This window comes from Grammomys surdaster, unplaced genomic scaffold (genome assembly GCF_004785775.1).
Source record: "Grammomys surdaster isolate TR1022 unplaced genomic scaffold, NIH_TR_1.0 125928, whole genome shotgun sequence".
Classification (NCBI taxonomy): Eukaryota; Metazoa; Chordata; class Mammalia; order Rodentia; family Muridae; genus Grammomys; species Grammomys surdaster.
This window is the reverse complement of record NW_021620751.1, coordinates 325527-343393: the sequence shown is the minus strand read 5'-3', so window position 1 is coordinate 343393 and position 17867 is coordinate 325527. Positions and strand designations below refer to the sequence as shown.

General features: G+C 36.3%; 1 protein-coding gene across 2 annotated transcripts in view; it reads left to right on the top strand.

The window, feature by feature from the left end:
• LOC114608599 (UDP-glucuronosyltransferase 2B17-like) overlaps nucleotides 1-17525 on the top strand; it is a 19103-nt gene extending 1578 nt beyond the window's left edge. Inside the window, exons 3-6 of one of the 2 annotated variants that reach the window (XM_028752598.1) lie at nucleotides 1621-1767; nucleotides 3345-3432; nucleotides 3858-4077; nucleotides 17029-17525. In XM_028752598.1, coding sequence (XP_028608431.1) covers nucleotides 1621-1767; nucleotides 3345-3432; nucleotides 3858-4077; nucleotides 17029-17308 — 735 coding nt within the window. In that variant the 3' untranslated portion in view covers nucleotides 17309-17525. The remainder of the gene's footprint in view (nucleotides 1-1620; nucleotides 1768-3344; nucleotides 3433-3857; nucleotides 4078-17028) is intronic. The other variant, XM_028752599.1, reaches the window with a different exon arrangement.
• The last annotated feature ends 342 nt before the right edge of the window (nucleotides 17526-17867 follow it).

Here is a 17867-nt window from a genome sequence, read left to right as displayed (position 1 = left end):
ATATATATATATGTATATGTATATGTATATGTATATGTATATGTATATGTATATGTATATGTATATGTGTGTGTGTGTGTGTGTGTGTGTGTGTGTGTGTGTGATGTGAAATTAAGCATGATGTTAACTAGGCATTCAATAAACTCGAGAAAGAGCATGAGAGCCTTGGGATATATTCATATTAGTGACTTAAATTAAGTTTAGTAAAGCATTTGCATGTTTAGGCATTTGGTCAAATCCTTACAAAGCAACTATGATGATATGAGATTGAATCTCAACATCCACCTAAAAATTTAGATATCTTGGCATTGAACATATGACTTTAGTACTGATGTTGCATAAACATGTTAATACTCATATGTTGATGGGTATGATACTGTTAAAAATGTTGAGATTCATGTTCAATGAGAAGTAGGCTTAAAACAATGTTAAAAATTTGTAGAGGATGACACCTAGTTTTAAATTTTTGTATCCAAGTGCTGAAACAAAGGTAGAGAATTACTGCAGCAGCAGCACCTCCAATACAAAAACATACAAATACACACAGAGACAGATGTGCATGAATATACAAAGTACTCAGACATATATAAACACGTACACACAAAACATAAACTTAGCACTTCAGAAACTGTTAACCATTTAAAAGCTGTGTTTCATATATATTAAAGGTAATTGTTTAATTTCCAGAGAAATGACATAGTCATAATTTCTACATGAACAAGTGATTTGTAGAGATCATATCTGAAAATACCCTGTTTATACACAATAACATAAAATTATTACATAGTATATTCTTATGCAGTTATGATTATTTTACAAAAAAGCCCAATTAAGTAATTGTAGTAAGAAATTTGTATTAACTACCACATATGTACATGCTATAAAATAAATATTTCATCAACACTAGATAATAGCATTAAATCAGCCATCATGGAAGAAAATTAAAATAGTAATGAAAATAATTATACTTTCTATAAGATGAAATTGTAACGAAGCTACAATTTTACAAATATTTCACAGACTACACATGCACTTCTAAGATTTCATTTAGCCAGGGGAAATTATAGAGAATGTTTGTTGAGGCTGGAGAGATGGCTCAGTGTTAGGGCACTGGCTGCTCTTCCAGAGGACCCGAGTTTGATCCCAACAGTCATCTGTAACTCCACTTCTAAGAGATCTGATATTTTCTTCTGTCCTCTATGAGCACTGCATATACATGACACACAGACATAAATGTAAGCAAACTACTCATAGAGATTATTTGTTGAACATGTGTGGGTACATGTTACACTGCTGCCTGTGATGTTCAAATTGTTTGACATTGCCAATTTTTTCTTCTTTATGTGTTAAAACTGTAATTCTAAAAATTCCTATGAATATATCACTTTTTTTTCTGTTTTTCAAAACAAGGTTTCTCTGTGTAGTCCTGGCTGTCTTGGAACTCACTCTGTAGACGAGGCTGGCCTCGAACTCAGAAATCTGCCTGCCTCTGCCTCCCAAGTGCTGGGATTAAAGGCGTGCGCCTCCACCGCCTGGAGAATACATCAATTTTTATTCTAGTTTTTTCATAAAACTTTCATAAATTACTTTTCTACAATTTTTATTTTGTGATGCAAAAAGTTCTTTCTTCACAAGGAAATGGAAGACTTTGTCCAGAGCTCAGGAGAGCATGGTGTGGTGGTGTTCTCTATGGGATCATTGGTCAGTAACATGACCGAAGATAAGGCCAACGCAATTGCATGGGCCCTTGCCCAGATTCCACAGAAGGTGAGATGAAGTGTCCGTGGGAGGGGAATGTATATACTGAGTCTGTGAAAGTTCTTGGAAGGTCTGATCCTGGGAATGACTGTGTGAAACCAAAAGGTTTAGGTAAGCTCTAACTTACCTTAGACAATTTAGAAACATACACACATCAGATATTACAATACTACAGAAGGTGTTTTTGGTTGTAAGTACCTTGGATATCAACTTTGTGATCTCTGTGGGTACACTTCGAAATGCTGCCACTATGATGCCATCACTGTCAAGGGTATGTAGACAGCAAATTCTTCAGAGTCACTTGTTCCATTTGTCAATTACTTAAAGTCACAGCATAGATAAAAATTTTTAGAGAGGAGTAAAATTTTATTAATTTTTTTCTAGCATAAAAATATCAAACTGGTATTGAAAATATTTGAAATACAGCGTGAGTCTGCATCCTAATTTTGAAGTATGTCTGTTCAGTGTGCAGTTGAGAGGCTGTTTAAAAATAAAAACAAACCAGAGAACAAACACAAAAAAACAAAACAAAATTAACAAACAAAAACAACAGTTTCTGGGTTCTTCTGCCAATATTTATAAAAGAAAAATATAAAGTAAAGGTAGACATGGGTGCTGCCCTTACAGTCTTCTCTGTGCATCATAAATCATGAAACACAGGGCTCTCATTGTAGTCAATCCAAGTGGTAAATGAGACAGACCCAAATTGCATGAATTAGCCGTCTTTATTCACAGCATCAGAATATGCCTTGTCCAAAGTTCAGAAATGTCATAAAAGTGAAGATCACATGAGTTCAAGCTGTATACAATCACAAGGACAAGACATGTGTGACAGAAACATATATTTCCATAAAGAACAGTTTAAATATTATCTGAATAACAATAGCAAGGAATGGGTAATAATAACAGACTCACCCTTATATGCTACAGTTGGAAACAAGGCATGTACACATCATAATTAAAGACAAAAAAATGAAATTCACTAAAAATAACATAGAACAAATGAATAAAAGTAAACGCTAAGTAAAAATGTCATGATAGTAATGCTGGAGTATTAGATCTATCAAATAAGTTATAAAAACATGAATTATGAGTTATTTGTCTCTGTTCTCTGTAGGTGACTTATGCCACCAAGGCACGAAGTATTAACTATCTCCTTTGTCTAAATTCATCTGCTTGGAAAAAGAGAATTATGTTCAACCTATCTGAGTGTAAAAATAAACACAGAAACTGCTGTACTATCTTCTCTCAGTTTTTCAAGAGTTTTTATTGCTCAGATTTTCTGAATTCCTAATCTATCCCATGGGTAGTGTTTAGCTATGTTTTCTGTAAAATAAAAACAGCTATATTTTTAAAAATATCCCCAGCTTGGAAATTATTATTACATCATTCTACGTTTCCATTCCTCCCTTCATTCTCTTATTTATGCCTTTGCTCTCTTTCAAATCCATGGCATATTTTTTCATTAATTGTCATTATATAAATATATGCATGCATATTTACATTTATATTTTTAACTATAACCTGCTCAGGCTGTATAATGTTAGATTTGGCTCCACCAATTAAGATTCTCTGACATTTAATAGGTTCTTTGGCGATTTGATGGAAAAAAACCAGCTTCCTTAGGACCCAATACCAGAGTCTACAAGTGGCTTCCCCAGAATGACCTTCTTGGTAAGAGTCTGGAAAACAAATTCTGAATCACAACTGACTATCTTTGATTACTCTACCTATCCTAGATGACCCAAAAGCCTTTATATTGCATGGTGTTCATAAATTATTTATTTAAGAAAACAACTTTTGACATGCATTTGGTCTTTTTCAGATTTGTTTTCTCTTACCTAGTATGTGCTTCATGTGTTCAACTGGAAACACGTATTTTATAGTTCAAGTCTCAAGTCACATGCAAATCTGCAAAGTAGTTGTATGTAAATGTAATGTCTTTGTGCTCTGAGACAGGAAAACATTTCAGTGAATTTATGAGTATATGAATCTTTATGTAGAAAAATCTTCTTTCAGTTCTTCATAGTACAAACTGCTTTTCTCATTTCATGTCTAAAACTGCTAATTAATGTTAACATGAATTCATCTTATTTCAGGTCACCCAAAAACCAAAGCCTTTGTAACTCATGGTGGAGCCAATGGTGTCTATGAGGCCATCCATCATGGAATCCCTATGATTGGCATTCCTTTGTTTGGAGAACAACATGATAACATAGCCCAGATGGTGGCCAAAGGAGCAGCTGTTGCATTAAATATCAGAACATTGTCAAGCTCAGATTTGCTCAATGCACTGGAGGAAGTCATTGGCAATCCTTTGTGAGTAAATACTTTTAAAATGTATATCTATTGTTTATTCATTCATTTATCTATATATTTATTTATTTGGTTAGATATTCAGTCATCGGCCTTCTTACTGAAGGACAAATAAAAAAGTACTATTCTCAGAGTAATAACTATTGTAGGAACAGAGACAAATTAGGACATGATTCAGTGTACAATTTATTCTCTCTGTTTTTGTTTTATTTCCATGTAATGCTTTATGTTCCTTTGTTATGTAAATCAGGCTCATCTTAAATGTTCGATCCTCTGCTTGGCCAAGAGGTGTATGCCATCTCATCTGATCACTATTTCTTTTCAATACTTTAATACAGTAATTTGTTAGAGTTTTAAAAGTAGTACAAAACTCAAAAAGCCAATGAGTAAAAAGAAATTAAACATTAACTGTGGTATCAGATGAGTTACACATAGAAGGCATAGGAAAACATCACAAAGGAACAACTTGAATGTTTTAAAGGACACATGTAACATTTTTGTCACAATACTTTTAGCATTGAATATAATACCTATTAATGTGTAACTCTGCAACTCAATATGTTAAGATCAATGTGAAAATCTATTAGAGTGAAGCAAATTAATATGTCTATTATCATGTTTTTTGATTAAAAAAGAATTTATTTGGAGGTTATTTTCTGGAAAAAGACTGTTTCTGTCCCACTTCCAGCATACCATAGGTCCTATAGTAGTTTTGTGTATTGTTTGGACCAGAGTAAGATTTATCCCGCTCCATATTGGCATGATGATTGGTGTCATCATTATTCAGATCTAGTTTAGGCACACATACTTCATGAGTGTAACTTTTGTATTTCTCAAATGAAAAACTTCACAGCAGGTATCTTGGCCTCTGTCTCTTATAATCTTTCAGCACTTTATTCTATGGTCTATCGTGAAAGGTAGTCTTCAGGTAAGGTATTTTCTAGTAAGTTCCAGCTCAGAGGTCTCTAGGTCCTGTTTCTGAAATCTATGCTTTCATTAATATAAACATGCTTCTCACCTCTGGGAAATAACCAAGGACAACAATACTGTTTAATGACCTCTTTCACAACTTTGGCCAACATGTCAAAGGAGAGCTTTCATGTCTGATGTTGGGTTTTATGGTAGCTGGTCCTTAGATATTGGAGGAAGCACCACCATTTCACGTAAGAAAAGTTCATTAAAATTGTCCATGGGTATTTATACATGGAATTGTATGCATTACAAGTAATTTTGATAAACAGTAAATAGTATAATTCTTTCTGGATATTCAGTCAACCTTGTTATTTTATTCATTTCTTCTTTTTTCTGTTCCCTTTTTCCTCACCCTCTCCCTCTCCCACTGACTCTCCCTCTCCCTCTCCCTCTGTGTCTCCCTCCCCCTCTCCCTCTGCCTCTCCCTCTACTTCTCCCTCTCCCTCTGTCTCTCCCTCTGCCTCTGTCTCTCCCTCTTCCTTTCCCTCACCTTCTCCCTCTCCATCTTCCTCTGTCTCTCCCTCACCTTCTCTCTCTCCCTCTTCCTCTCCCTCTCCCTCTCCTTCTCTCTCTCTCCCTCTCTTTCTCCTTCTCCCTCTCTCTCTCCCTTAACCTCTCCCTCTCCCTTACCCTCTCCCTCTCCATAAAGAGCCTTCCCTCTTTCCTTTTCCCTCATAAGATCACTTGAACTCTGCTCTCACTCTTCACCTTCTTCACACCTTCTTCTGTATTTATCTTCCTCCCTATCTCTAAGGAGGCTTTCCTCTTCTCATTTCTCCATCAAATGAGGTGAATCTCAAATTGTAAATAAATGCAATATACATACTAAAAATGAAGATATTTTAATGGAAAGAAAATCACAAGTTTTCTATTGTGCTTTGTAAAGTAGGAGGGTAAGTTACCACCATTGTAATCACTACCTGTTGTGCTATATTAAGCTGATATTTAGGGCTGTTGACTCATGTCTCTAAGTCACCATTCTCTTTTATATAATCATCAATAATCTTTTCAACAATAGAATCAAATGCACCTGCAAGCTTCAGTGTGAAATTTGAACAAATTTTAAACAAATGTGTTTAAAAATCATAATATAAACAAAAAATGAAGATCAATAATAATAGCACAAATTACAATCATAGGATGGCTCAATTGATAAGTACAGGATTCACACTAGCAGAGGGCCATAGCTCAGTTGCCAACACACATGTCAGGTGATTTGCAATAATCTGTAACTGGAGCTCTGTAGATCTTACACACATACACACATACACAGGAGTGCACATACATGCATTCAGACATTCTCACATGCACACACACTGTCACACACATAAACATAATTGAAAATGATAACAAAAACATTGATCTTACTTTATAGTAAGTATATATGTGATGCAATGAAAATTAAAATATCTCAATATTGAAACAGAGAATTGCTACACATTCAATTAATTACATTAATAAGTACTAACCTTCATACAAGCTCAATGCCAGTGGCACAGAATCCTTCCTGTCTGTGCCTGTGCCTAGAACAGCGCTAAGGCTTCAGCTCTGTATCCAAACCCCCAAACCCTAGAGGAGGCTGGACTTTCAGGACCTCAGACGCATAGGAACATAGGATAATAGAATCACAGGATCTCAGAAGCTTGGGTACACCAGGATTTCAGGAACTCAAAAGCGGTCTGACTCCCAGGAGCTATCACAACCTGGGTCTCAGGATCACAGGATCATAGAGACAAATGGACTCTGAGAAGTGCAGACACAGGCAAGTTAATAGGATAGACAGGCTCCAGTAAGAGATAGTGAGTGAAGGTAGCACTAGTAATAACCAGATTGTAAAAGGCAAGCACAAGAACATTAGCAACAAAAACCAAGGTTACTTGGCATCATCAGAACCTAGTTCTCCTACCATCGCAAATCCTGAATACCTGATGATACCAGAAAAGTAAGATTCAGATTTAAAATCACTTCTCATGATGATAATAGAAGACTTTAAGGACATAAATAACTCCCTCAAAGGAATACAAGAGAACACATGTAAACAAATAGAAGCCCTTAAAGAGGAAACACGAAAAAACCTTAAAGAATTGCAAGAAAACAAAACTAAACAGCTGAAGGAATTGAACAAAATGATTGAGGACATTAAAGCTGAAGTAGAAACAATAGAGAAATCTCAAAGGGAGACTACCCTGGAGATAGAAAACCTAGGAAAGAAATCAGGAGTCAGATTGAAGCATCACCAACAGAATACATGAGATAGAAGAGAGAATCTCAGGTGCAGAAGATACCATAAAAAACATTGACACAACTGTCAAAGAAAATACAAAATGCAAAAAACTAATCCAAAACATCCAGGAAATACAGGAGGAAATGAGAAGACCAAACCTAAGGATAATAGGTAAAGAAGAAAGCGAAGATTCCCAACTTAAAGGACTAGTAAATATCTTCAACAAAATTATAGAAGAAAACTTACCTAACCTAAAGAAAGATATGTCTATGAACATACAAGAAGCCTACGGAACTTCAAATGTACTAGATCAGTAAAGAAATTCACCCCATCACATAATAATCAAAACATCAAATGCATGAAACAAAGAAAGAATATTAAAACAATTAAGGAAAAATGTGAAGTAACATATAGAGGCAAACCTAAGAGAATTACATCAGACTTCACACCGGAGACTGTAAAAGCCAGAAGATCCTGGACAGATGTCATACAGACACAAAGAGAACACAAATGCCAGCCCAGAGTACTATACCCAGCAAAACTCTCAATCACGGTAGATAGAGAAACCAAGATATTCCATGTCAAAACCAAATTAACACAGTATCTTTCCATAAATCCAGCCCTACAAAGGATAATAGAAAGAAAACTCCAACACAAGGAGGGAATCTACAACCTTAAAAAAGTAAGAAAGTAATCTTTCAACAGACTCAAAAGAAGATAGCCACACAAACATAAATCCACCCCTAATAACAAAAATAACAAGAAGCAACATTCTCTTCTCCTTACTATCTCTTAACATTAATGGACTCAATTACCCAGAAAAAAAGACATAGGGTAATGGACTGGATATGTAAACAGGACCTAGCATTTTCCTGCATACAGGAAATGCACCTCAGTGGCAAAGACAGACACTATGTCAGAATAAAAGTCTAGAAAACAATTTTTCAAGCAAATGATCCCAAGAAACAAGATGCAGTAGCCATTCTAATATCAAATAGAATCAACTTTCAACAAGAAGTTATCAAGAAAGATAAGAATGGACACTTCATACTCATTAAAGGAAGAATCATACAAGATGAAATCCCAATTTTGAAAATCTATGCACCAAATGTAAGGGCACCCACATTCATAAAAGAAACTTTATTATTACTCAAAGCACACATTGCACCTCATACAATAATAGCGGGAGACTTTAACACCCTACTCTCATCAATGGACAGATCATGGAAACAGAAACTAAACAGAGACACAGTAAAACTAAGAGAAGTTATAAACCAAATGGATTTAGCAGATATTTATAGAACATTTCACCCAAAAACAAAAGAATATATCTTCTCAGCATCTCATGGTACCTTCTCCAAAACTGTCCATATAATTGGTCACAAAACAGGCCTCAACAGATATAAGAAGATTGAAATTATTCCATGTATCTTATTAGATCACCACTGGCTAAGGCTGGTCTTCAAAATGATAAAATTAATGGAAAGCTCACATACATGTGGAAACTGAAAAATGCTGTACTCAATGATGACTTGGTTAAGGAAGAAATAAGGAAAGAAATAAAAGTCTTTTTAGAATTTAATGAAAATGAGGACACATCATGCCAAAACTTGTGGGACTCCATGAAAGCAGTGCTAAAAGGAAAACTCATAGCTCTCAGTGTCTACACAAAGAAACTGGAGATAGGACACATTAGTAACTAGATAATATACCTGAAAGCTCTAGAACAAACAGAAGCAAATGCAGCCAAGATGAGTAGACACTGGGAAATAATCAAAATCATGGCTGAATTCAAACAAGTAGAAACAGAAAAAACTATACAAAGAATCAACAAAACCAAGAGCTACTTCTTTGAGAAAATCAACAAGATATATAAACACTTAGCTAGACTAACCAGAGAGAACAGAGAAAGTATCTAAATTAATGAAATTAGAACTGAAAAGGGAGACATTACAACAGAAACAGAAAATTCAAAAAAAAAATCATCAGATCCTACAACAAAAACCTATACTCAACAAAACTGTAAAATGTAGATTAAATGGACAATTTTCAAGAGAGATACCAAGTACCAAAGTTAAATCAGGAGCAGATAAACTATCTAAACAGTCCTATAACCCCTAAAGAAATAGGAGCAGTCATTAAATGCATTCCAAAAAAAAAACCTTAGGACCAGATGGTTTTTAGTGTAGAATTCTATCACACCTTCAAGGAAGACTTCATACCAATTCTCTTCCAACTATCTAACAACACAGAAACAGAAGGAACACTCCCTAATTCGTTCTATGAAGCCACAATTATGCTCTAACCTAAACCACACAAAGACCCAACAAAGATAGAGAACTTCAGACCAATCTCCCTTATGAACATCGATGCAACAATACTCAATAAAATTCTCACAAACACAATCCAAGAACACATCAAAGCAATCATTCATCATGATCAAGTAGGCTTTATCCCAGGAATGTAGGGATAATTCAATATTTGGAAATCCATCAATGTAATCCACTATATAAACAAACTCGAAAATAAAAAACCCACATGATCATGTCACTAGATGCTGAGAAAGCATTTGACAAAATTCAAAACCCCTTCATGGTAAATATCTTAGAAAGATCAGAAGTTCAAGGCCCATACCTAAACATAGTAAAGGCAATATACTGCAAACCAGTAGCCAACATCAAACTAAATGGAGAGAAAGTTTAAGCAATCCTACTAAAATCAGGGACTGGACAAGGCTGCCCATACTCTCACTACCTATTCAACATAGTACTGGAAGTCCTAGCCAGAGCAATTAGACAACAAAAGGAAGTCAAAGGCAAAAAATAGGATAACAAGAAGTCAAAATATCACTATTTGCAGATGATATGATAGTATATTTAAGTGACTTCTAACAGAGAACTCCTAAACCTAACAAACAACTTCAGCATGGTGGCTGGATATAAAATTAACTCAAACAAATCAGTAGCCTTCCTCTACTCCAAAAATAAACAGGCTGAGAAAGAAATTAAGGAAATGACACTCTTCACAACAGTCACAAATAATACAAAATACCTTGTGTGAAACTAACCAAGCAAGTGAAAGATCTGTATGATGAGAACTTCAAGTCTCTAAAGAAAGAAAGAGAAGAAGAATTAGGAAGATGGAAAGATTGCCCATGCTCATGGATTGGCAGGATTACTATAGAAAAAATGGCCATTGTGCTGAAAGCAATCTACAGATTTAATGCAATCCTCATTAAAATTCCTACTCAATTCTTCACAGAGATAGAAAGAGCAATGCTCAAATTCATTTCAAATAACAAAAATCCCAGGATGTAGAAAACTATTCTCAACAATAAAAGAACATCTGGTGACTTACAATGGATGACCTCAAGCTGTACTACACAGTAGTATTGCTAAAAACTACATAGTATTGGTACAGAGATAGGCAAGGAGATCAATGGAATAGAATAGAAGACCCAGAAATAAACCCATGTACCTACAGTCACTTGATCGTTGATAAAGGAGCTAACCCATACAGTGGAAAAGAGACAGCATTTTCTTTTCTTTTTTTTTTATTGGATGTTTTATTTACATTTCATATGTTATCCCCTTACCCCATCCCCCACCCACCCAGGAACTCCCTATCCCCTTACTACTCCTCCTTCTTCTCTGTGGATGTAACCCCTCCCTACCCCCCACTCCCAATTCCCCACCCTCAAAATTCCCACCCCCTGGGGCATCCAGCCTTCATAAGGTCAAGGATCTCATCTTCCACCTATGTCCAGCAGAGCCCTCCACTCTTACGTATTCAGCTAAAGCCCTGGATCCCTTCCTAAGTGCTCCCAGGCTGGTGGTTTAGACCCTGGGAGCTATGGTTGGTTGGTATTGTTGCTCTCCTCATGGTGCTGCAAACCCTTTCAGCTCCTTCAGTCTTCACTCTAACTCCTCCATTGAGAACCCCATTATCAGTTCAATGGCTAGTTGTGAGCATCTGCCTCTGAATATGTCAGACTCTTGAAGGCCTCTGAGGATATATCCATATCAGGCTTTTATCAGCATGCACTTCCTGACTTCCACATCAGCATCTACATTTGGTGACTGCACATGGGATGGATTCTCAGGTGGAAAGGTCTTCAGATGTCCCCTCCTTCAGTTTCTGTCCCTCACTTTGTCTCCATATTTGCTCCCATGAGTATTTTGTTACTCCTTCTAAGAAGGACCGAATCACCCCTACTTGGTCTTCCTTCTTTATGAGCTTCATGTGGCCTGTGAGTTGCATCTTGGGCATTTCAAGGTTCTGGGCTAATATCCAATAATCAGTGAGTGAATACCATGTGTGTTCTTTTGTGATTGGCTTACTTCACTCAGGATGATAACTTCTTGTTCCATCCATTTACCTAAGAAACTCTCGAATCCATTGTTTTTAATAGCTGAGTAATATTCTATTGTGTAAATATACCACATTTTTTGAATCCATTCCTCAGTTGAAGGACATCTGGGTTCTTTCCAGCTCCTGGCTGTTATAAATAAGGCTGCTATGACCATAGTTGAGCATATGTCCTTGTTATATGTTCGAGCATCTTCTGGGTATATGCCTAGGAGTGGTATAGCTGGACCCTCAGGTAATGCTATGTCCAATTTTCTGAGAAACCTCCACACTGATTTCCAAAGTGGTCGCACCATCTTGCAGTCCCACCAACAATGGAAGAGTGTTCCTCTTTCTCCACACCCTCGCCACCATCTACTATCACCCGAGTCTTTAATCTTAGCCATTCTGACTGGTGTGAGATGGAATCTCAGGGTTGTTTTGATTTGCATTTCCCTGACGACTAAGGATACTGAACATTTCTTTAGGTGCTTCTTGGCCATTCGAGTTTCTTCCATTGAAAATTCTTTGTTAAGCTCTATACCCCATTTTTTAATAGGGTTATTTGGTTGTCTGGAGTCTAATTTCTTGAGTTCTTTGTATATATTGGATATTAGCCCTCTATCAGATGAAGGATTGGTAAAGATCTTTTCCCAATTTGTTGGTTGTCGTTTTGTCCTATTGACAGTGTCCTTTGTCTTACAGAAACTTTGCAATTTTATGAAGTCCCATTTGTCAATTCTTGATCTTAGAGCATATGTATTCTGTTCAGGAACATTTCCCCTGTGCCAAAGTATTTGAGGCTCTTCCCCACCTTCTCTTCTATTAGTTTCAGTGTATCTGGTTTTATATGGAGGTCCTTTATCCACTTAGACTTGAGCTTTGTACAAGGAGATAAGAATGGATCAATTTTCATTCTTCTACATGTTGTCCTCCAGTTGAGCCAGCACCATTTGTTGAAAATGCTGTCCTTTTTCCACTGGACAGTTTTAGCTCCTTTGTCAAAGATCAAGTGACCATAGGAGTGTGGATTCATTTCTGGGTCTTCAGTTCTATTCCATTGATCTTCCTGCCTGTCTCTGTACCAATACCAGGTAGTTTTTATCACTATTGCTCTGTAGTACAGCTTGAGGTCAGGCATGGTGATTCCTCCAGAAGTTCTTTTACTGTTGAGAATAGTTTTTGCTATCCTGGTTTTTTTGTTATTCCATATAAATTTGAAAATTTCCTTTTCTAACTCTGTGAAGAATTGAGTTGGGATTTTAATGGGGATTGCATTGAATCTGTAGATTGCTTTTGGCAAGATGGCCATTTTTATTATATTAGTCCTGCCAATCCATGAGCATGGAAGATCTTTCCATCTTCTGAGATCTTCTTTGATTTTTTTCTTCAGAGACTTGAAGTTCTTGTCATACAGGTCTTTCACTTGCTTGGTTAGATTCACACCAAGGTATTTTATATTATTTGCACCAATTGTGAAGGGTGTCATTTCCCTAATTTCTTTTTCTATCTCTTTATCTTTCATGTAGAGGAAGGCTACTGATTTGTTTGAGTTGATTTCATAACTAGCCACTTTGCTGAAGTTGCTTATCAGGTTTAGGAATTCTCTGGTGGAAGTTTGGGGGTCACTTAAGTATACTATCATATCATCTGCAAATAGTGATATTTTGACTTCTTCCTTTCCTATTTGTATCCCTTTGACTTCTTTTTGTTGTCTCATTGCTCTGGCTAGGACTTCCAGTACTATATTGAATAGGTAGGGGGAGAGTGGGCAGCCTTGTCTAGTCCCTGATCTTAGTGGGATTGCTTCAAGTTTCTCTCCATTTAGCTTGATGTTGACTACTGGTTTGCTGTAAATTGCTTTTACTATGTTTAGGTAGGGGCCTTGAATTACTGATCTTTCCAAGACTTTTATCATGAAGGGATGTTGAATTTTGTCAAATGCTTTCTCAGCATCTAGTGAGATGATCATGTGGTTTTTTTCTTTGAGTTTATTTATATAGTGGATTACATTGATGGATTTCCAAATATTGAACCATCCCTGCATTCCTGGGATAAAACCTACTTGATCATGATGGATGATTGTTTTGAAGTGTTCTTGGATTCGGTTTGCTAGAATTTTGTTGAGTATTTTTGCATCGATGTTCATAAGGGATATTGGCCTGAAGTTCTCTTTCTTTGTCGGGTCTTTGTGGGGTTTGGGTATGAGTGTACTTGTAGCTTCATAGAACGAATTGGGTAGTGTTCCTTCTGTTTCTATTTTGTGGAATAGTTTGAAGAGAACTGGTATTAAGTCTTCCTTGAAGGTCTGATAGAATTCAGCAGTAAAACCATCTGTTCCTGGGCTTATTTTTAGTGGGGAGACTTTTAATGACTGCTGTTATTTCCTTAGGGGTTATGGGACTATTTAGATGGTTTATCTGCTCCTGGTTTAACTTTGGGACCTGGTATCTGTCTAGGAAATTGTCCATTTCATTCAGGTTTTCCAGTTTTGTTGAGTATAGGCCTTGGTAGTAGGATCTGGTGATTTTTTTAATTTCTTCAGTTTCTGTTGTTATGTCTCCCTTTTCAGTTCTGATTTTATTAATTTGGATACTGTCTCTGTGCCCTCTGGTTAATCTGGCTAACGGTTTATCTGTCTTGTTGATTTTCTCAAAGAACCAGCTCTTGGTTTGATTGATATTTTGTATTGTTCTTTCTGTTTGTATTTGGTTGATTTCAGCCCTGAGTTTGACTATTTCCTGCCTTCTACTCCTCCTGGGTGTATTTGCTTCTTTTTGTTCTAGAGCTTTTAGTTGTGCAGTCAAGACATTAGTGTGTGCTCTTTCCAATCTCTTTCTGTAGGCACTTAGAGCTATGAGTTTTCCTCTTAGCTCTGCCTTCATGGAGTCCCACAAGTTTTGGTATGATGTGTCCACATTTTCATTGAATTCTAAAAAGTCTTTAATTTCTGTCTTTATTTCTTCCTTGACCAATTCATCATTGAGTAGATAGTTGTTCAGTTTCCATGTGCACATGGGTTTTCCATTGGTTTTGTCATTATTAAAGACCAGTCTTAGTCTGTGGTGATCTGAGATGATGCAAGGGATTATTTCAATCTTTTTGTATCTGTAGAGGCCTGTTCTGTGACCAATCATATGGTCTATTTTGGAGAAGGTACCATGAGGTGCTGAGAAAAAGGTATATTCTTTTGTTTTAGGATGAAATGTTCTATAGATGTCTGTTAAGTCCATTTGGTTCATAACTTCTGTTAATGTCAAAGTGTCTCTGTTTAGTTTCTGTTTCCATGATCTGTTCATTGCTGAGAGTGGGATGTTGAAATCCCCCACTATTATTGTATGAGGTGTAATATGAGTTTTGAGCTTTAGTATAGTTTCTTTTATATATGTAGGTGCCCTTGCATTTGGAGCATAGATGTTGAGAATTGAGAGTTCACCTTGGTAGATTTTTCCTTTGATGAATATGAAGTGTCCTTCCTTATCTTTGTTGATTAATTTTGGATGAAAGTCGACTTTATTTGATATTAGAATGGCTACTCCACCTTGTTTCTTGGGACCATTGGCTTGGAAAATTGTTTTCCACCCTTTTATTCTGAGGTAGTGTCTGTCTTTGTCACTGAGGTGTGTTTCCTGTATGCAGCAAAATTCTGGGTCTTGTTTGTGTATCCAGTCTGATAGTCTTCATCTTTTTATTGGGAAATTGAGACCATTGATGTTAAGGGATACTAACAAAAAATGATTGTGTCTTCCTGTTATTTTTGTTATTAGAGGTAGAGTTATGTTTGTATAGTTATCTTCCTTTGGGGTTGTTGGAAGATTACTTCCTTGCTTTTTATGGGTTGTAGTTTCCCTCCTTGTGTTGGCGTTTTCCATCAATTATTCTTTGAAGTGCTGGGTTTATGGGAAGATATTGTGCAAATTTGGTTTTGTCATGGAATATCTTGGTTTCACCATCTATAGTGATTGAGAGTTTTGCTGGGTATAGTAATCTGGACTGGCAATTGTGTTCTCTTAGGGTCTGTATGATGTCAGTCCGGGATCTTCTGGCTTATATAGTCTTTGGTGAGAAGTCTGGTGTAATAATGCAGAAGACAGCATTTTCAACAGGTGGTGCTGGTTGAACTGGGGGTCAGCATGTAGGAAAATGCAAATCGATCAGTTCTTATCTCCTTGTACAAGACTCAAGTCCAAGTGAATGAAGGGCCTCCATATAAAACAAGATACACTGAAACTAATAGAAGAGGAAATGGGGAAGAGCTTTGAGCACATGGGCACAGGGGAAAGTTCCTGAACAGGACACCAATGGCTTATGCTCTAAGATCAAGAATTGCTAAATGGGACCTCGTAGAATTGCAAAGCTTCTGTAAGGCAAGGGACACTGCCAATAGGATCAAATGGTCAACCTTCATACAAAATAGATAAAAGCAACAAGAAGTAGCCATTAGTATAAATTAATAAGATCCAGGACACTTTTTAAATCATAATGTGTAATGACTTATATGGTATTCCATAAAATATTTGTTTCAAACCCAACCTCTTACAATCAATACACAGTCAGTACAATACCCAACGCCATGGTTGCAGCTTGAGAGATATTTGCTTTCTACTTTCACTTTCTGATGCTAGCACACAGTTTGGACAAAAACCTAGTTTATAATTGCTTACCAGGTTGTTTACCACTTTACAATGTCAGTGAGACTTGGGAGAGTCAGGCTGATAAATGAGACAAAGTAAACTCTCATGCAATAGCCTACTTTATTTAGAGCATCAGTCAACTTTTACTCTGAGGATTAAGAAGAGGCACATGAATAAAGTGTACAATAACAGGGGCAAAATGCACATGGTGGACAAGCCATTCACAGTAAAACATATTTTTCTACAGAAGCACAAGAAAAAATAACAATAACCAGTTGTAATAAATACTTTGAAATATATGTGTGCCTATTTATTTTCTATGGCTGAAAGGTCCACAAAAGTATAATCCATAAGCAATTCTGCATTTTCAAAGAAACTGAGGTCATGAGACTCTTACCTTGTTTTCAGGGAGTTTTCTCACAAACCCTTAGAAATCTTACAAAAGTCTATTCTTGAACTGTATCCTCACACCGGATAACTGAAATTTCATATACTCAAGTAATATTTCAATTTTTATGTTTTATTTAAGGATTAACACTTTATAAACTATAATTTCAGAATGTTTGGTCTTTTATACTTTTCTGTTTATATACATACAATTTGTTTACTTTAGAAGTTCAAACATGCCTATTAACATCTTTCTGCACATAAATGTAAAGCATAATTCATTTTCCTTTTACTTTTTAAAAATTTGCTTTATTATCTACACAAAATTTTAGAAATGTATATTTTCGTTCATTCTATGATTTTCTTGGATTACCATTTTATCTCTTGCAGCTATAAAGAGAATGTTATGTGGTTGTCAACCATTCACCATGAGCAGCCTATAAAGCCCCTGGACAGGGTTATCTTCTGGATTGAGTTTATCATGCACCACAAAGGAGCCAAGCACCTGAGACCACTTGCATACAATCTTACCTGGTACCAGTACCACTCTCTGGATGTGATTGGATTCCTACTAGCCTGTGTGGTGGCCACTTCAGTTATTTCTATAAAGTGCTGCTTGACTGCTTATCAACTCTTTGTAAAGAAGGAAAAAAAAATGAAAAAAAAGTAGAGCTCATTAACAATTCCAGTTTTGGATAAAATTCCAGTGTCATTCTAACTTATAAACTACCTTCTAAACACTCACTAATTACCAAAGCAATCTTATACCATGTAAGAAGAATATATGTATACTAAAAAGTGATCAAAGAATTCCATCATTTATTTTAATTTTTAAACCATTCAAAATAAAACAAACTGCATGCATTGAAAAATATAGAAATTTAATACATACTTGCCAATGTCATTAAAATCAAAATATTACTACACCTCTACCCAGAGCAGAATGTCACACCTGCTCTCCTTCCACACTCCACAGACTATCTCTCTCTCTCTCTCGGGAGGTCTGCCTTAACCAAGAATATACCTGGGAAACCCTCTACAATTCCCATGCCTGCTGGAATACCCACAGAGCCCAACTGATGTGGGAGCTACCCCCTTGCCTTAGCTCCCTCTTCCTTCCAGTCTGTACCTCCATCCATGGTAGTTAAGCTTGCCCAGTCTCTTCCCATACCCCATAGTCTGCTTCTCTCCCAAAAGATCTGCTTTAACCAGTGACACAAGATGATTGC